Source organism: Balaenoptera musculus, chromosome 1 (genome assembly GCF_009873245.2).
Source record: "Balaenoptera musculus isolate JJ_BM4_2016_0621 chromosome 1, mBalMus1.pri.v3, whole genome shotgun sequence".
Taxonomy (NCBI): domain Eukaryota; kingdom Metazoa; phylum Chordata; class Mammalia; order Artiodactyla; family Balaenopteridae; genus Balaenoptera; species Balaenoptera musculus.
This window is the reverse complement of record NC_045785.1, coordinates 82,883,871-82,905,050: the sequence shown is the minus strand read 5'-3', so window position 1 is coordinate 82,905,050 and position 21,180 is coordinate 82,883,871. Positions and strand designations below refer to the sequence as shown.

At 37.8% G+C, this 21,180-nt stretch overlaps 1 protein-coding gene across 2 annotated transcripts in view; it reads left to right on the top strand.

Annotated features, from left to right (window-relative positions):
• ARHGAP29 (Rho GTPase activating protein 29) overlaps positions 1-14,487 on the top strand; it is a 76,847-nt gene extending 62,360 nt beyond the window's left edge. For both annotated transcript variants that reach the window (XM_036849739.1, XM_036849730.1), the window contains exons 16-23: positions 979-1,077; positions 2,711-2,850; positions 3,137-3,325; positions 3,595-3,732; positions 8,174-8,406; positions 9,631-9,961; positions 10,095-10,203; positions 12,355-14,487. In XM_036849739.1, the coding sequence (XP_036705634.1) occupies positions 979-1,077; positions 2,711-2,850; positions 3,137-3,325; positions 3,595-3,732; positions 8,174-8,406; positions 9,631-9,961; positions 10,095-10,203; positions 12,355-13,238 (2,123 nt within the window). In that variant the 3' untranslated portion in view covers positions 13,239-14,487. The remainder of the gene's footprint in view (positions 1-978; positions 1,078-2,710; positions 2,851-3,136; positions 3,326-3,594; positions 3,733-8,173; positions 8,407-9,630; positions 9,962-10,094; positions 10,204-12,354) is intronic.
• Positions 14,488-21,180: the final 6,693 nt, after the last annotated feature.

Genomic DNA, 21,180 nt, shown 5'->3' with positions numbered 1-21,180 from the left:
CAGCTGTTCTCAGACATTGAAGTGTAAAAGGGTGAGAGTCAGAGTGCTTGTTTGCTCCTTTAGGGAGACATGTGACCAAGAGCTGGGATTTATAGGTGGCAGGTTTCTGCTCAGCAATACAAGGAAGTCATTTTACAGTTAGAATAGTTCTAAAATGAACATGTGGTCTCATGATTTCTTAGTCATTGGGGGACACATTCAAAACAAAAACTAGACCACCACCTTTTAAGCATAGTTTGAAGTGGGGGGAATCTTTTGAGAGAGATGTGGTTTAATAATTTGTAAAGCCCTTTCTAACTCTGAACCTAAGACTGTTAAGGCCTTGAGTTAAGTGTAACCCTCCACTTAGACACAGCCCTGTGTGTAATATCAGCAGGGAGCAAATAAACCTCATTACCTGGTCGGGCTGCTTCCAAACATGCTTTGAGACACATGGCAGAGTCCTTGGCTGACAGCTTGTATCCCATGCTCTGCTCCCTGCCAGGATCATTGGTCCTGGTTCCTGGTCTTCTGTCTTACTGGCAACATAAATGTGACGGTACTATTGTATTGCTATATTTGTAGATTTTTGTTTATTTTAGAAAGCTTTAGGTTACATTGTAAGTATTTCTTTATCACTTAATTCAACAAGCATTTAATGACAACTTTACCATTGTGCCAGCTATTCTGTCAGACATTAGATATAAGGCTTGAATAGAAAATACTCCCTGTCCTTGAGTTTATAATCTCTAGCACTTACTACCAGAAGTTGACAGTAAGGTTCATTGGAATGTGTGATCCTCAATTTTAAATTTATTTGGAAAAGTCAGATTTGGCTCAATTCTCTTTTGTTCCCAAGAGTATCAGAATCCCCTGTATCCAAAGTCTGTGAATGGAAGCAAATGTTTACATTGTAGCTAATATAATAGTATGACTTGCGTTATTCAAAAAATGTTGTCACTACCCATTTCTTAAATTCTACAATGAATTTTCTTTTAGGAGACTTTCATCGAAAACTTCCACGAACTCCATCCAGTGGAACCATGTCTTCTGCAGATGATCTGGATGAAAGAGAGCCACCTTCCCCTTCAGAAGCTGGTATTACACTCACCTGAATCAAGTTTCCACTAAACCAGTTGAATCAGTAGCATTGCATGATATTAGGGGAAAAATAGTATGATTTAAAGAATTCCTTTACTGTGTATTTTAAAAAAAGGCATTATGGTGACTTAAATATATCCCAACAAATTATATACAAGTATGGGTTGATAATGTATTAATCAAATGTTACAAGTAAAAATATAAGAATAAACAGCAAAACCAGTGGAGCCAAAATGTATTAGCATGTTGATAAAATAGGCTAGATATTTTGGTCTTTCATAAATCTAATAGTGACTTAATTGTTCAGAGTGTTGCAATACATGAGACACTCTATTCATGAGAATTTCTATATGAGAAAAGCCTCTTCAAAAGAAATAGTGTAGGGCTTCCCTGGTGGCGCAGTGGTTGAGAATCTGCCTGCCAATGCAGGGGACACGGGTTCAAGCCCTGGTCTGGGAAGATCCCACATGCCGCAGAGCGACTAGGCCCGTGAGCCACAATTGCTGAACCTGCGCGTCTGGAGGCTGTGCTCCGCAACAAGAGAGGCCACAATAGTGAGAGGCCTGCGCACCGCGATGAGGAGTGGCCCCCGCTTGCCACAACTGGAGAAAGCCCTTGCACAGAAACGAAGACCCAACACAGCCATAAATAAATAAATAAATGAATGAATGAATGAATGAAATAGTGTAAGAAGCTAGGCGGGAAAAGTAAATACATGAACTTCTTGGGGGCAGGGAAAGTTGTGGATGCTGAAGGATATAAAAGAGAAGTCATGTTAATGGCTTCATTTGAGACCTCCAGATACCTGTTCTGGTATCATTTTCTTAAATAGTATAAGAACATCTGACCTCTGGTAGGATTTTTTTTTTTTTTTTTTTTTTGGCTGCGTTGGGTCTTTGTTGCTGTGCGCAGGCCTTCTCTAGTTGCGGCGAGCGGGGTCCACTCCTCGTTGCGGTGCGCGGGCTTCTCACTGCGGTGGCCTCTCTTGCTGCAGAGCACGGGCTCTAGGCACGTGGGCTTCAGTAGTTGTGGCTTGGGGGCTCTAGAGTGCAGGCTCAGCAGCTGTGGCTCACAGGCTCAGCTGCTCTGCGGCATGTGGGATCCTCCCGGACCAGGGCTCGAACCCATGTCCCCTGCATTGGCAGGTGGATTCTTAACCACTGCACCACCAGGGAAGCCCTCTGGTAGGATATTGATAGATAACTAGCTAGTATTACTTATAATTTTGTAATGAATTGAGAATAGCTTTATCTTTAATGCAAATAATGCTGACACACTAACCTCATATAGCTAGTTTTATTCCAAGCTTTCATAGGGTCATTTTCTAAGAATGTAATGCCACCTGTGTAATAAAGGACATGTTAATAACAGTGTAAATTCGCTGATTCTGGAAACATTATGCCATGCTATTTTAGAAGTATCTTATTTGTCTGATGGTGATTTTTACTCGTAGCTTAAATGTTTGATATATGTGTGCCTTGTAAGAGATCTGTAAGTTGGATGCTTATTTTGTTATTATAGTAAGAGCTTTTTGTAATCTTATTTAAAGATTTTTTTAAATGTAGTATCATATGGTATAATTTTTCTGTAGTCTTACAGTTCTCACATACTATTCTACTTCTGTTACAAGGACCCAATTCCCTCGGAACATTTAAGAAAACTTTGATGTCAAAGGCAGCTCTCACCCACAAGTTTCGCAAACTGAGGTCCCCCACGAAGTGCAGGGACTGTGAAGGCATTGTGGTATTCCAGGGTGTTGAATGCGAAGAGGTAAGATCTTTCTGGAATTACATTGGCCCTTTTATGCTTTTTGCTTTGAGCAATGCTTTTTGTTATTAATTTTACCGATTAGGATCTTTTGCAAATGTATTTTTAATAAATTGAACCACTGTGTATTTTCTATAATTTTATATTTCATTTTGCTAGTAAATGTATTTCAAACACAAGTAATACCTTTTAAACTCATTTTTGTTCTGTTACCACTCTACCTGTAGTTCGTCCAGTTGTGAATAGTTTTAAGGTGAGTTAACCATTTCAGACTTTAATTTTCTTGTAGTGTCTCCTTGTTTGTCACCGAAAGTGTTTGGAAAATTTAGTCATCATCTGTGGTCATCAGAAACTTCTGGGGAAAATACACTTATTTGGAGCAGAATTCACACAAGTTGCAAAAAAGGAACCAGATGGTGTCCCTTTTGTACTCAAAATATGTGCCTTAGAGATTGAAAATAGAGCCTTGTGTCTACAGGTACATTATAACTTTTAAAATTAAAAATTTTTTAATGTAAATGTGATTTGTTCTAATGATAAGGAGATATTAAAGGAGAACAATGCTCTCAGTTTTTACTAAATAACTGAATTTATTCAGATTTATTTGGAAAATATTACCTCATTTGGTCCTAGTTTTTTTCTAAAATATTTAGAATTGAAGTAGACATTAAGTATATTTAGAGGTCTGCATTTAATCATTTGTACTGAAGCAGAATTTTGCAAAATTTTTTCTCTTTTCTTCTCAAGGGAATTTATCGTGTATGTGGAAACAAAATAAAAACTGAAAAACTGTGTCAAGCATTGGAAAATGGAATGCACTTGGTAGACATTTCAGAATTTAGTTCACATGACATCTGTGATGTCTTGAAATTATACCTTCGACAGGTAAAGTTTTTAGCCTTGAAATTTACCATTAAATAGAGCAAAAATATAATTTGCGGTTTGCTGATAACGTTTGCCACACATATTGTTTTCATTGACATAGACCATGTTAATATCTTTCCAATTATTAACGTACAGATCAAAGAGTGTATAAAATATATGTACAATTTAAAGACCCATAATAGTAAAAACTCATTTTCCATCACCTAGCTTAAGGAAATAAAATATCACTATACCTTATAGAAGGCCCCTGTATGCCCCTCCCCAGTTGTAGCCCACAGCTCTACCCAGTGGTCTTTCCTAACCATGTTAATACCTCCCTCTCTTTTCTTAATAGTTTTAATACCTGTTGTGTATTCCTAAACAATATATCATTAAGTTCTAAAAAACTGAGTAGAAAGCATAAATCTAGCTGTTTAAGAAAAGTCCACCATTCACACTGTTATATGAAGAATTCAGCCAGTAGAACAGTGTCTGGGTCATAGTTTGGCTTTACTTTCATAGATATTTTAAAATAGCTATTGTGGGAGGTTAGTAGTCAAGGTGTGAATGCATTCAGGGAACATGAAGTTCACCCTAGTTGGGGGGCAGGGCTATCCTATAAGCTAGGTACTGGAAATTCAGCAAGAATGTGGTCGGGAGTGGACTTGCTCTATGTTTTCTCTTTCTTTGCTCACTCTTGTACCTGCATGTTATAGAAGTAGGTCTGAAGAAAACACTTCTGTGGGTGAAGTAAGTGGCCTTAGCGGCTCAGGCAGCAGTTCATGGAAGGGTTACAGAAACAAGCAGCACATTGTCATGATAAGCCAAGTACAAAAGATCTGGGACAAGCCCAGCTGCATTCTGTCCTTGGGTGAAACTTTCTGTCCTTGGGTGAAAGTGAAGAGACAGTTACAGAGAGCATAGTGACGATGGTCCTCATTGTGTCCATCTCAGGAGCTTTGTTCTTCATCTGGGTCCGTTTTAATATGATGAAGAGCTGTCATCCTGGGATCTCTCTTCTCTACCCTCTTCTGTGAGGGAACACCTGTCTTCTGTGTCATGTCTTCTGTTTTTTATTTATTGTCCTGTTTTGGTCATGCCCATCTTTGAGCAAGGTGGAATAAGAGTAAATATTTGAAACTGTTTGATCTGTAAATGTATTTATTCTGCTTTCCTGAATGGGAATACTGTGAAAGTTTATAGTATTGTAGGCTGAAAATTATTTTTCTTCAGAAATTTGAAGGTGTTTTTTAATTCTCTTTGAAGCCTGAAATCCTTCTCATTCCTGATTCTTTTTATGTGGCCTATTGTTTTCTCTCTGAAAACTTGTAGAATCTTCTTTTTCTCTCCATTATCCTAAAATTTCACAGTGTATGGCCTTGATGTGGGTGTATTTTCATCCGTGGTGTCAGGCACTCCACAAGCTCTGTCATTCTGCTTACTTGTCCTTTAGTTCTTGGAACTTTAATTTTCTTGCTCATTTCCTCCTCTCTATTTTCTCTCTATTTTCTTTCTGGAACTTATATTTGGATACTTAACAACTGCACTCGTTCTCTAGTTTCCTTCCCTTTTTCCTATTTTCATTTCTTTTTGTTTTTGTTTTCTTTTAACACCTTCTAAGAAACTTCCTCAACTTTGTTTTCCATTCCTATTGTAAACTATTTTATTTCTGAGATCATCTTTTAGTTTCCAAGAATTCTGGTTTTCTGTCCCTTTTACAGCATTCTTTTTTTAATTGAATGCACCATCTCTTCTACCTGAAATATTCGTAGCTTTTTTAAAAATTTATTTTATTTATTTATTTATTTTTGGCTGTGTTGGCTCTTCGTCTCTGTGCGAGGGCTTTCTCTAGTTGCGGCAAGTGGGGGCCACTCTTCATCGCGGTGCGCGGGCCTCTCACTATCGTGGCCTCTCTTGTTGCGGAGCACGGGCTCCAGACGCGCAGGCTCAGCAGTTGTGGCTCACGGGCCCAGTTGCTCCGCGGCATGTGGGATCTTCCCAGACCAGGGCTCGAACCCGTGTCCCCTGCATTGGCAGGCAGATTCTCAACCACTGCGCCACCAGGGAAGCCCCGTAGCTTTCTTTAAAGAGGATTCTTTCCTCTGCTTAGCTTCTAGCCCCGTCCAATAGAAATATAATGTGAGCCCTATATATAATATTAAATTATGTAGTAGCCACATAAAAAGAAACAGGTGAAGTTAATCTTAATATTTTATTCAACATATTGAAAATATTATCTGAACATCTAATCAATATTCTTAAATTATTAATGAAACATTTGCCTTTTTGGCCCTGACTCTTGGAAATGTGGTATATACTTTTCATCTGGAGCACATGGCAGTTTGGAGCAGCCACCTTGCCACTGCTCAGTAGCCGTATGTGGTTACTGGCCACGATATTGACAGCACAGTTGTAGACCTTCAAGTTGGTTTTTTCCCTACTTATTTTGACTCTGTCTTCCATAGTTGTCTCCTTAAAAGTAAAGCTTTGGGAACTGAAATCTATCCAGAAGCTCTTGAATACATGAAGGCTTTGAAGATTTTGAGGTTTACTGTAGTGTTATCTAGGAGAACTGTTTGGGAAGTACCTGATGTCTGTATCTCTAGTTCTCTGCTCTTGGGCTTGTCTGATACCCAAGAGAAAGGTCTTTCCCTGCCTACAGGTATGGTTCCAGAACTCTGGGAGCCATGTTAGGTCAGAAGCTCCAGGATCTCTGCATTCAGCAGGCATACAGTCACTAAATCCTTATTTTAAGATAGTTGCCCACCTGTTCCTTGTGCTTGGCATTGCCCATCCAGAGACCCTGTGTTTCACACTGCCCAGAGAAGAAATCCCCAGACTTCTGAGGTTGCTCAGGAGCATGCAGTGGAGACAAGGATCTAGAAATCTAATGCTGTTTAGATAGCTCACCCTTCCCCGAGATCAGAGGACCTAGTCTGACAATCCCTGAGTCTCCTTAGGATCCGCTAAATCATGTTGGTTCTCAGTTTGGAATTTCAGCTTTCTCAGGAGTGCTAAGTGAGCACTTGTTCACCTCCTCTTCAGCTTGTGAAATGTTACTTCTGTCCCCATTCCTGTTCTTCCAGTCCTGCAGGCTTAACTGTATTTCAGTGGGGTTGTAGGAGGGAAAGAAATTAGCTACAAATGTTGGATGTGCCACATTAGCCCAGGAAACTATTGATATCTCTTCAATCACATTTTTTAGGATTCTCAACTGAGAAGTAGAAACAGTATCTTTGAATGACTTTTAATCTCATAATGAATCATGCTTTATTTCTTTTAGTCAGTCGAGAAGAGGAAATAAATGGGGTCCAATACTGTCAGCTCTCATTTTATCCTAGGAATACATGGGACCAAAGCTTTAGTGTGGGAAGCCATGCTCAATTCTTACAGTGTTAAGAGAATAGCCTTTATTTACTCATTACCATGTGGTAAATCTGAAGCTCCAAGAGTGACCAAGATGGTAGAGGTAGAAATTAATCTCAAGGCTTCCCCTCTCTGGGAACAGAAGGGGAAACTGGAGAAGTGGTGCCTACCTCACGACAGATGTTGTAGGACATCAGCTAGCCAGAGAGATGCTGTATTTTCCATCGCTGAGCAGTGGAATCATTGAAATCAGTTATGCCAGTAGACAGATCAAGGTGGTATGCCCATTGACAGTTTGAGAGAGGAACTTTTTTTGACCTACTTATGGCAATTCAAGTGGTATTTAAAAATTGGAAAACAAAATGTTGACAGTTTCTTTCTTGTAAGTCATATTGTCTTTTGCTATCTTCAATCTGGCCCGAGGAAAACACAAGCACCCTATAGCTTTTTGTTCTCTCTCTCCCCCACACCAACAGAAAATAAGCTTTTTCTAATTAATTTGACTTATATTGTATATTAGCCTGGGTTTGTTTTAATAAAATAGTTGAAGATCATGCTAACTTTGGGGCAGTCATGAATGTAATTGGTATAGAATATCTATCAGAGTTTTAAAATCATATCATGGGGCTTTAGGTTTAGAGTTTTACTGATTACCAGGTAAGTCATTTTTAATATAGATATAATGTATGGTGATATCGGATTCACTTTATAGATCACATCTAGCAAACATATGTACATTTCTTTTTTTTCTTGTTCTTGGGTGTAATTTTTTTTCTTCTAGTTGTATTGAGATATAATTGACATACAGCACTGTCTAAGTTTAAGGTGTGCAGCACAACGATTTGGCTTCCATACACCATGAAATGATTATCACAGTAAGTTTAGTGAACATCCATCATCTCATACAGATACAAAATTAAAGAAATAGAAAAGTATTTTTCCTTGTGATGAGACATGTACATTTCTAAATGTGATTGACCTTAAGTCCTGTTACTCTAAAAAGAACATGCTAAACCACTCAGTAGCTATTCAGTAGGTTATTAACAGGGGAAAAAATGGGCAGAATGATATTTCTAACATAATTTTATTTCTTTAGCTCCCAGAACCATTTATTTTATTCCGATTGTACAAGGAATTTATAGACCTTGCAATAGAGATCCAACATGTAAATGAAGAACAAGAGATGAAAAAGGATAATCCTGAGGACAAAAAATGTCCAAGTACGTGTATAGAAATAAACCGAATTCTTCTAAAAAGCAAGGATCTTCTAAGACAATTGCCAGCATCAAATTTTAACAGCCTTCATTACCTCATAGTTCATCTTAAGCGGTAAGAATTTGAATAAGACAGACATTGATTAGTGGGTGGATAATTGATCAGTTTTTTGGTTTTGCTTTTATGGTTTTTTTAAAAATTGTGGTAAAATACACATAACATATAAATTTACCATTTTAGCCATTTTTAAGTGTACAGTTCAGTAGTATTAAGTACATTCACACTCTTGTGGTATTGTTTGTACATTGAATGTTTCATTTCTAATATGTGTTAGGGAAAGAGAGACATTGAATATATGTTCATGCAGCCAACATCTTTCCCTCGGATGCCAATTATATGCCAGGCTCTGGCTGGGGAAATTAGGGTGCAAATACAAGGTTTCTGTAATCTGTTGTGCTTGTTAGCTTGAGGGGCAGACCTGCACACAAGTGCAGCGCTGCATCATTCTTGTTCTGATGGAACTTTGCTCAACATGCAGTGGAAGATGGGGGAGAGGGGGGTCATGAATCAGAGAAGGTAACCCTGAGCCAGACTTGAAGAACTGAGTAATGGTGTGGTGACAGAGAATGTACAAAAGAGCATTCCAGACAGAGGGTAATAGACACAGAGGCACAAGAGATCATTTTGCTTTTGAGGACGTTTAAGTAATTTGGTTAGGCCAGGATATAGCAAGCAGTAGCACAGAGTGAGCTGGAGGAGTCCTGGTAAAGTCATACATACCTGGCAGATGAGTTGACTGTCTTCTTTCTGTACTCAGTGAAGAATTTTAAGCCAGGAATTTAACATGCTCAGGTTTGCCTATTAGATCTTCATGGCAGCAATATGGAGAATAGGTTGGAGGGGAGGTATTTACTTCAGTTCGGATCTCTTTGAATAGCCAGAGAAATAAAAGGTGATGAGAGCTTGAAGTAAGGCCAGAGCAGTGGGATTGGCAATAAAGCAGAGAGATCTTTAGGCTCGACTAGGCTTGAGGACTAGCAGTGAGATAGAAAGTTTCCAGCATATGGACCTGGGAGGATGTAATATATATTTACAAAGGTGGGAGCAGCTTTTAGGGGTGTTTTTAAATTTCTGCTGGTAAAACTGTACTGGTTCCTTCTACTTACTTAAATTTAATCCTAATACTGTGAAACCCAACTTGGTGTGTGGTCAGTATTTAAGCAAATAAATATATCCTTTCCCTAGACTTCTGCAGCCCATTTTTCCTCCACCCTTCCCAGCCCATAGTAAACTACTGTCAAGGAAATCTAATACAGCTCTATGTGTTCTGCATCACAGAGTCGTAGATCATGCAGAAGAAAACAAAATGAACTCCAGAAACTTGGGGGTGATATTTGGACCAAGTCTCATTAGGCCAAGGCCCACAACTGCTCCTATCACCATCTCCTCTCTTGCTGACTATTCAAATCAAGCGCGGTTGGTGGAGTTCCTCATTACCTACTCACAGAAGATCTTCGATGGGTCCCTACAGCCACAAGATGTAGCTGTGTGTAGTGCAGGTGGTGGTGCACCTCAGGTTGACCAAGGCTATCTTCCGAAGCCTCTGTTATCACCAGAAGAAAGAGATCCAGAACATTCTGCGAAGTCACTGTTTTTCTCTTCAAAGGAAGTGAGTTTTGCTCTTATGGAATTGTGTTGGAACTTTGTAATGTTTACGTTATTAACAAGTTAAGAATCTTTGAACTGTTTATTTTGAGGTGTGTTTTGCTTCTTCCAGTTTAAAAATTTTCTTCCATCAACAGGATATCCATACTGCAGATAGTGAAAGCAAAAGTTTTGAATCCACTGCATCATTTGAGGAATCAGAACGGAAGCAAAATGCATTCGAAAAATGTGATGCATGTCTCATTGGTGAGTGGCCATGTAAAATGCATATTTGCTGACTTAAAACTGTCCCAATAAACCATGATTAAAAGCCAAGGTGAGTGGTGTTGAGAGAAGTCAGAGAAAGAAGCTTCATTAGTAAGTGCATCTTTGCCAGCCATTAAGAAAGTTGCCTTCATTCTTTACAATAGCCCTTCTTATAAAAAGACATCTTGGAGTTCAAAGGTGTGTTTTGTGTTTTGAAAACTTCTTTTATTTTTATTTTTGCCATTAGTTAAAGTCAAGGCCGAAATCTGTTAAGCAGTATGATGATTCATTAGCATCTTCTTTACTATAGATCATTGTATTGATCTCATTACTCATAAGGTGTCAACTAGACTCCTAAAATTCAAAAAATTTAGACTCAAAAAAACCTCTAAAATTTTTTTTCAAATGCCTTTTCCTGTCGCCTGCCTGTAACACATTAAGCACACTTATGTGTATATCTTTTTAATTTCCTCGACTGTAATCATTTTATTCACTATATGGTAATTTTAGTTGCAGTGATAGCTACCAAGCTATTCATTTGTGGAAAGGCTTCCACTTGTTACTATAATTCTGTACATCACTAGAGCTAACTTGCAGTTTTTTTAAGTGCAGCCATATATTTTAAATTTGAGTGTAATGAAGTATTAGTGATCACAGCCTGACAGGTCTAAAAAGTAAGGGAGCTAACATTCATTAAGTACCTGCCTGCTCTGTGCTAAGCACCATGCTTATTGTTTGATTCCATTTATCTGATTTTATCTTCAGAAAAATTCTGTGCTATAAATAGGTAGTAACAGCCCTGTTCAACCCATAGCCTAACAGTCTGAGAGAGGTTAAATAATGTCAGAGGTCATGCCCCAATAAAGTGTTCAGTATTTGAACCTATGTTTGTGATTATTTCACTATTCTGTGAGCTAGGTCTCCCAATTAGGAATAGTAATAAAAATAAATGTCATTTTTCAAGGGCTAACTGTATACCAGATAAATAAGCACTTTTCATGGTTAGATCTTTTAGGCCACATATCATCATAGATAAAATTATGATTCCTTTTGACAGATGAAGACACTGAGGGACAGTGAGATTACCTTGCCTAGTGCAGAAGGGGTAGAGCTGAGTTAAACCTGGCAGGTGGGGTTCAGAGTCTGCACTCTTACCCATTACACTCAAGTTTTTTCCCTTAGAACTTAAGAATGCACTTTGGTGCCTACAGCCTGACCACAGTGTGTCAGGTCCCTTAGGGTGTTTTATACACATGGGGAAGCACCTGGGAAATCAAAACAAGAGAGCACTGCCCTGGAAGCCCAGAGAAGAGAGGTCTGCAGTCTCAGGTAAGGAGAAGGGTCAGATGAGGTAAGGACTGTCAAGTCATTCTGATGGGCTGCTGTTTGCAGACCGCTGCCCAAAAGAGGGGCATGAGCAGAAGGCTGGAACTTACCAGAAATGGGAATATTTTAGGGGAGATGCTACAAAAAAGGGTAGGGTCTGAAGGAGTTCAGGGTCCCAGCTTGAGAAAACATGGGTCCAGACTTGATAGGAAAGAGAAGAAAGTACGTCTGGGAGTAAACAGCAAATAGGGAGAATGGCATTTTTTACTTAAACTATTCAACCTTAATCAGACAGGATGAATATTATAGTCCACTTATTAGTTGGTCAGATGAGGGCATCTAAGGCATTTAATATGATATGCTGTCACTGTGGGTTGAACATAACTGAAAAGCAGATTGAGTTGGCAAAAGCCTTAGGATTCAGGACATACTTACATTTGGTTGGCATGTAAATTGGTGTAACTTTTCTGAGGGTAACACACCAATATCTGCCTGTTGAAATCATGACAACCCTTTCAGCCAGCAAATACTTGTTCATACGCAGCACATAAGAGAAGCTACATCAGCAGGTGTGGTTTTTTTTTTCACTAACCTGCAGTGAATTTTGTAGCTGTTTATTATATTGATTTAAATAAATATGGAATTCTAACATTTTAATTCAAAGTGCACCTTTAATATTTTATGAGTACTTTACCAGAGAATAACTTGGAAAAAATATACGAAGACCCTTGTTTTGAGAGGGTGTTCATCTATAACTCATTTAGACTCTCTTGTTAACTACGTGCCATAAAGTTTGATTTTTAAATGAATCTCATCCTTTTTCAGACAACAAAGTGCGTTTGCTTGTAGACCAAGAGCTTGAATCAGCATCACAAAAGATGGAAGATGTTTGTAAAACCTCCAAGCTGCCTACTCTGAAGTCCGATAAGGAAATAAATGGCGTCGAGAGGCATACTCCAAGGACCAAGATTAGACCTGTAAGTTTGCCTATAGACAGACGACTACTTCTTGCAAGCTCCCCTAATGAGAGAAATGGCAGAAATATGGGGAATGTAAATTCAGACAAGTTTTGCAAGAATCCTACCTTTGAAGGAGTTAATAGAAAAGACACCCCAACTATTGTTTGTTCCAAATTTGATGGCTTTGATCAGCAACCTCTACAGAAAACTCGGGAGAAACGGTATGAACAAAATGACCTGACTGCAAAGACTGCAGTGATTGTGCCCAGTGCATTCCAGGAAAGAGAAGTGTCAGTGAGCATCAGGAGTGGTGGGGACCACCCACTCAGCACCACCAGTAAGCCATACACAGAACCCATCAGGTCAGCCAGACAGGTGTCAGAGAGACGGTCTTCTGACTCCTGCCCTCCTGCTCCTGTCAGAGCACCCAGAACACTGCAGCCCCAGCACTGGACCACGTTTTATAAACCACCTGCTCCTGCTGCTAGTGGGAGAGGGGATGAGGAGAAATCTGTGACAACCTCCGCAGCTGTGCCCCCTTGCACAACTCACGCTCCCCAGGAGCACGCGCTGAAATCAGTTCCCGGTTCTGAAAATGCATCAGCTGGTCCCGTGCAGCCAGTTAGCAAGCCTAAAGAGAAGGCTGAAGAGCGTGACTTACCTGGTGTACATCCAGCATGTCAGAGACCGAGGCTAAAACGAATGCAGCAGTTTGAAGACCTTGAAGATGAAATCCCACAGTTTGTGTAGGGTTGTCAGAATTCAGTTTTTCTTTTTTTGTTTTGTTGTTTTGTGGTGGTGTATTTGTTTTCTGGAAGAAATTTTTGACAGAGCCTCTCTTGTATAGGATTGCCAAATCGTGGATTTTGTTTTTTGTCATTGTGTTGTGTTATCCTGTGTTGGTTATACTGAATGACAGAATGTTTTGATAGGGCCCCATCTGTGCCTCACTGGAATTATACGTATTTTTGAAGTTGTGAATAAATAGATAGACTCATGTTTTTTAAAGTTCAGTTGATTCCCCATAATATGGTCCATTTAAGTGCATCCCTAATATATGATATAGCTCTCAACTAATAGGTGCAATTGAGGAAATCAGCTTTATTTTTTTGAAGTGAAACTACATGCTTATTTATAAAAGGAATGTTTCCAAGTGCAAGTGCATGAAAGATCTTTGTTTGGTATGATTGTTTTTTCACACAATTTTATAGTGTATCTTTGACCATTTGTGCTTTTATGGTATGTGTGTAACCTTTTATTTTTCAGTTGGCGAGTCACTTAACTTTTTCATATTTGCGTAATGGCCAAAAGGCTTGCAAATCTGTATTTAATTGCATTTTAATTAATTGCCAGATTTTACACGTGATAGTCAGTTGAATTGTACAAAGAAAATGCACTTAAACATGTTTCTAAATTGTATAGTTCAGTCATGTCTTATTTGGTTTTAGCTATTATACATTTAATAATTTTCACTTCTTGGCTTTGTTCTGCATAAACTTTTGTTGTTCAACAGTTCTGAACCTTTTGGTATTTTATATAATAGTCCAAAACAATGTTTTAAAATTCAGTGCCTTTCCTTTTAATATTGTCTGGGATTTTCTTTAAAAAAAACATTTCTTTTGTATGAAGTGTTTTCACTTATGAATAATTTTATGTACTTTTTCTACCTGAGTTTATAACCATTGACAATGTATGTTTCATCTGAATCATACAAAGATTTATTTAAGTTGATTCTAAGTATAATTCAATAAGCCTCATTGTTTGGAATTTGAGAGGAAGTATAGATGATTGGATATATTTCATTTATAAAATTCCCAGTTTTTAGAACTAGTATAGTTCTGTTATTTTCTTGGTTTTGTCATTTTGCATAAAATAGGATATAAAAGGGACAAAAAATAAAATACCCTCTTTTTATATGTGTGAATTATATTTGTAACAAATGCTTTTGTATGACCATGTTATACTTGATAAAAAATATATATATTAACCTGTTAAATTATTTCAAGTTCTTGTGGTTTCTCTGAAATTGTGGCCTCTTAGGGTGTGAGACTTTAAGGTTTATTAACCATTGGCTTAGTGGTCAGCACTTGGGGCTCATATGTCCCTTGACTACAACATGGAATTCGTTTTATGGGAAGTTGTTATATAGTTCTATATGACATTAAGGACTAGGAAGAAAGAATAACCCATCTTTTTGTGCTGGAGCCTTGTTTTTAGTCCTCATTGTAAAAAATTTAAAAGAATTGTATTGGTATGAAAACCTAAAAAGAAAATAAGAGCCAACATTGATTGAGCCCTTTCTGCATGCCATGAACTCTGCTAAGTTCCACATAAATTATTTCAAGTTTACAGCAGCCTATAATGGGTAGGTAAGTACTTTATTATTCCTGTGTTATGGGTAAGGAAACTGACGCTTAGTTAAATAATGTGCTCTAGGTTCCACAGGTGTAACAGTTGGAGTCAAGTCTCAAACACAGGGCTGCCAGATTCTGATGGTTGACCATAATGTTTCTTCGGGTTTTAAGTAAAAGTAAAAGACACATTTTTCATTTTCACCAAGAACTTTATTGAACAACGTATTCACTGTTTTGTTCCACTACCTTCTGCCATTTTTCAGGCAACTTCATAATTCCATCTTCCCAAAACTTTTTATCTTTTTGAGCAAAGAACTGTTCCAGGTGCCTTTTACAGTCTTCCAGGGAATTGAAATGTTTTCCAATAAGAGAATTTTGTACAGACCAAAATAAATGGAAATCCGAAGGTGCAATGTCTGGTGAATACGGCAGATGAATCAGAACTTCCCAGCCAAGCTATAACAGTTTTTGCCTGATCATCAAAGAAACATGCAGTCTTGTGTTATCCTGATGAAAGATAATGTGTTTTCTGTTGCCTAATTCCAGATGCTTTTCGTCAAGTGCTGCTTTCAGTTGGTCTACCTGGGAGCAGAACTTGTTGGAATTAATTGTTTGGTTTTCCAGAAGGAGCTCATAATAGAGGACTCCCTTCCGATCCCACCATATACACAACATCTCCTTCTTTGGATGAAGACCAGCCTTTGGTGTGGTTGCTGGTGGTTCATTTCGCTTGCCCCACGATCTCTTCTGTTCCACATCATTGTACAGTATCCACTTTTCATTGCCCATCACAATTTGTTTTAAAAATTGAATGTTTTCATTATGTTGCAGTAGAGAATCCCATGCAGAAATATGGTCAAGAAGGTTTTTTTCACTTACGTGGAACCCAAGATCAAAGCGATTAACATAACCAAGCTGGTGCAAATGATTTTCAGCGCTTGATTAGGATATTTTGAGTATGTCGGCTATCTCCCGCATGGTATAACGTTGATTGTCCTCAATTAATGTCTCGATTTGATCACTATCGACTTCAACTGGTCTACCCGACCATGGAGCATCGTCCAGCGAGAAATCTCCAACACAAAACTTCACAAACCACTTCTGACACCTTCAGTCAGTCACAGCACCTTCTCCATACACTGCACAAATCTTTTTTTTTTTTCATTTCAGTTGCATTTTTACCTTTCTTGAAATAATAAAGCATAATATGCCGAAAATGTTGCTTTTTTTCTTCCATCTTCAATATTAAAATGGGTACACAAAAATTCACCAATTTTGATAAGTTTTTTTTAAATGCACACTGATATGACAGCTGTCACAATACAATCTAACAAAATTGTTTTGCATATAGTTAAAGACAACTAAGTGCTGCTAGAGCCATCTTACGGGAAAAACCGAACAAACTTTTTGGCCAACTCAATAATATCAGGTAGTGTTTAACAATAGAAAATGCACCTTTAAAATTTTTTTGTTGTGGTAAAATATGCGTAACATAGAATTTTACTAAGTTTTAAGTGTACAGTTCAGTGGCATTAAGTACATTCACTTTGTTCTGCAACCATGACCACTATCCATGTCCAGGACTTTCTCATCATTTCATACTGAAACTTAGAAAATGTATTTTTTTTAATTTTTAGACTTTTTATTCCATAATTTCCTCATAATGTACATAGAGTTTGTTTTTTAAAATTTCCCCATAGCATATAAACCCCCAAATTCACATCTCAACACTAAGTTATCTTCTTTATTTTTCTCGTGTGGACAAAGCAAAAATAAAAGTAGGGCACACCACGGGATAAACTCCTCAGGTAGCATCTCGCTCAGCCTAATCCCAATGGCAACTACTAGGAAAACTCACATCAAGGCTTTCAAGTCCTTCATCTTCTTTCTAAGGAGCATAAAGCAGAGACATAACACACTGACTCTGGAGAAGTAATGTCATGAGTGAGCTGTCCCTTCTGCCACGCTTGTGTAAGGAGCAGATAGGTCACTGACCTGGGTGTGGAATACCAGCTGGTGACCTTTCGCCCAGTAGAAAATGCACTTTTAAACTCTTAATTTTCTTTTAATCTACTGAGACAACCCAAAGAGTATATCATAATCAAGTGGGCTCTCTGTTTCCCCTCACTTTTAAACCTCACAAGTGAGAGTTCCACTTCTGGCTCCTTTTTGCCTTTAGGGCTCTCTGGCATCTTGTTCAGCTAAAGCTGTTAGTCTGTAGATGCTTTCTGGTTTCCTGGGACATTAAGCAAGGATCTCTTGAGATGTTGCTCTTTCCAGAGTACCCACACGTGCACTGTGCCCTGCTACCCAGTAATGTGGTAGCAGTCATTCTTTAGGAAGTTGTTTTATTTCACATGGAAAGAATGTGAGCCAAAGGAGAGGGCAAAAGTCAGGAGTCCTTTCAGAGCTGCCAGACCACCAGAAAGCTTGTGGAAAGCATATTGGTCAGGTTTCCAAGAAGTCATTTGTGAAGCGTTGATCATAACTTCCCTAGATAGGCTTGTTTTACATGCTGAGAACTTAATTAGAATTTATGAGTATTTAAAATTACTTTGAGTGCATCTTAGGCAATGTATTTCTTTTGATACAGACCTAAAGAAGATATGATCCTTGTAAGGGACTTGTTGCCTAGAGGTCTCAGAAGCAAATAGAATCATACCTTACCTCCTGATGTGATTTAATTTAAAGATGGTCCATGGCTACACTATTCCCAGCTAACATTATGTCACCGTATTTGTACAACTATAAAAATCTCTTTAAATGGCAGCCATTGTATATTTTTATGACAAGTTATAGTCACCATAATTCTCTGGGTTTTTCTTTCCCAGAGGCAGGAAATTGTTCCTGTGTTGATATGATTATATATGTAGACAATTCAGTAACATCTAGAGTTTAGCAAAGATGCTGCCTTCACAATCAATATGCAAAAGTCAGTTGTATTTGTGTATATCGGCAACTAACAGAAAATGAATGTTTTTAGAAAGATCTCTTAAACAATAGCATAAAAAATTTGAAGTACCTAAGAATAAATCTAACAATATACACACAAGATCCTCATGGAAAAAATTTTAGGCTATCTCAAGAGGCATTTAAGGAGATCTTAAATAGAGTGCTCTGTGTTATATGGATTGGAAGTCACAATATTGTAAATATGTTCATATACCTTATATTTATTTATAGATTCAATGTGATTCCATCCAATATAATTTTTGAACCATTTGAAAGTTTCAGATACGATGCCCCATTAACACTACTTGAGTGATATTTTCTTAAAACAAGAATACTCCTACATAACCATAGTCTGACCCGTCAAAATCAGATTAACATTGACGTATGCCATCTAATCCACAGACCACATTCAGGTTTTGCTGATCGCCCCAGTAATGTTCCTCTCTGCTCCAGCATCCCAGTCCAGGATCACCTGGTGCATTTCGTTGTCCTGTCTCTTTTCTTCTTCAATCTGGAACAGTTTTTCAGTCTTTTCCTTCATGACCTTGATACTTTTGAAGAGTATAGGCCAGGTACTTTGTAGAATGTCTCTCAGTTTGGGTTTACCTAATGTTTCCTCATGATTAGACTCAGGATATACTTTTTTTTTTACAAAAATACTACAAAAATGATGTATTCTTTCACTGTATCATATCAGGAAGTGCACCATGTCAAATTGTCCCATTCCTGATGATATTAACTTTGATCACTTGGTTAGGATAGTATCTATCAGGTTTCTCCATTGTAAAGTTAAAAGCATTTTGTGAGGATATTCTTTGAGACTATATGAATGTCCTTTTTCTCACCAAATTGTCACCAATTAGTTTGAGTCCACTAACAGTTCTTGCCTGAATCACTTATTACTATCCTGGTTGTCAAAGGGTGAGTCCATCCTTTCTGATGCTTTGATTAATATTCTGCTTGCTTTAAGGAAGAGCAGCCCCTTCTCCACTTGTTCATTTGTTTATTCATCTCTGTTAGTATGGACTCATGGATTCCTGCTTTATTCGGTAAGTTACAATATATTACTGTCATTTATTTTGATACTGAACTTTTCCCAGACTTGGTCTATGGGAGTCTCAAGCTCACTTCTATGTCCTTTTGACTTCTTGAGCTCTTATTTTTGGCACATCAAGGTGTCCCAAGCTTATCTTGTATTTTTCCCTGCCCTAGTCATATTTCCAAGGAACCCTGGTTCCTTTCAATGGATAGTAGTATGTGGAAACAAAGAGCTGAGAAGTACTCATTGATACTGGCAAGTCATTGGTTTTAAGCACTATTAATGGACAGATTAAAGAAATACATGTGTATATACACACACAAACATTCATCTGTATGTATTTCTGTCTATCATATAAATGGAAACCCTTGAGTTCACATTGATACCTTCATTTCTAATTCAATACTTCACGGTCTAGTCTTTCCCTTTCTATACTTATAACTCCTTTCTCTCATGGTGAGAAACCTGACTCCCATAATCCTAAATACATTATTTGCTTACTTTTCATGTTCCAACCTCCTGACAGTACCAGCTGCTGCATTGGCCCACTAGCCCTAAGTATGTCAAATAAGGCCTCAGCCATTGCTGCACTGGTCCTGACCACACTGCTGCCTAACATGCCACTCAAACCCCTAGCCTCATCTACAAGGAAGACCAGGCCAGCAGAATCCTTGACCCCAGTGATGTCAACCCTGACCGTGCCGTTTTAATCCTAGATCCTGGTCATCTGGCTGAATTGACCCCAACCTGAAGGGAGGGAAGGGGCGAATTCATGATCTTTTGATAAAGAGCAACTATTAAATATTTGTTTATTGAATTTCCTAGGAAAAGTTTAAAAATGAGTGATCATACACACTTAGCAGAAATGTCTAAACCTGGATATATTTATGAAATATATAGAAAGTTTTAAATTATGATTTTCTCTCCTTTTTTGTCTCAGCTCTAATACTTGCAAGTAATTTAAAAATATAATTGATGTTTCCTGTAATAACTAAACTATATCACATATTATGCTATTTTTTAATGTCTTTACAATCAACCAGTTTAATTACTCAGCATATATTAAATTAGCATACTTTTCAGAAGACAGAGTAAAAGAGACTAACTGTCCATGTTTCTGAGTTACAAGTTTTATTTGGGTTCTTTGTCAGCTTTTAAGTAAACAACAAATAAATAATAGCCATACGTCACATGGAAACCAGTCTTCATGGTCCTGCCCACTCAGTATGGGATATCGTATCTTCCTTATAGTGCTGAAAGAATTGGAAAGAAGAGATGGTGTAGCAGTGTGAATAGACCAGTGAGCTTTTTATTGTCTAGGGAGTGCTGATTAATAAGTGAATGTGGCCCTGAAATTTAAAAATCAGGCCATAGACTAAGTGTGGTAAGATCTTACTTACAACTGTAGGCACAGAGCCTGGCGAATAATAGTTGCTCTCTGCTAAGTTAATTATCTACATCTCATTTCACTTTACATCAGAAATTTGCTCTTTGAGATGTACTTCCAATGAAAGCAAAACTTTTTTATATCCAACTATTTTCTTCAAAGTTGTGAGAGTTCATCCAGTCAATTGCCAGTCAAATCAGAATGTGTCGTGATTAAACACAGGAGAAAGCAGTGAATCTATGAATTCTCCATCTACAAGTGTAGATATATACTTAATAGTTCAGATTTAGTGAGAGTTTTAAATGATTTTTTTTTGTTTTAATTGACTCATAAATGCAGAAGTGTGTATATGGGCACATGTAGCATATAAAGAATGATAATAAAATGAACTCCCATTAACCCTCAATCCCCTTAATAGAATGTTAAGAAGCCACCAGAGCCCTCTCCCTGATCACATAACTGTCTCTCCCTCTCCCCTTCCAGGTGTAACCTCCTTCTTGAATTCTATGTTCATCATTCCCTGGCTTTTAAAAAAAAATTATTATCTATGTATTATTTAATTTTGCCTGTTTCTGAAGCTTTTACAAGTGGAATCATGATTGATTCTTTTGTGGCTGGCTTGCTTACATTTAACATGTATTGGGGATTCATCCATGTAGATGTTAGTAGCTGCAAACATGTTTTTTCTTTTTCCTCTTTTTTTAAATCTAAAGTATTCCTGCGGTAAATACATACAATTTAGTATTCATCTCACTGTTGACAGATATTTAGGTTGCTTCTAATTTATCATCATTATGAACAATGCTGCATTGAAAACTTAATCTTTACTTTTTCTTTATTTCACTTTTTTAAAAAAATCTGTTTTGTGGTTGTTATATCATTTAATCCTTACCAAGGCAGGTATTCTTAATTGCCTTTTTCAGACAAACAAATAGACTTCAAAGAGGTGAAATAACTTAC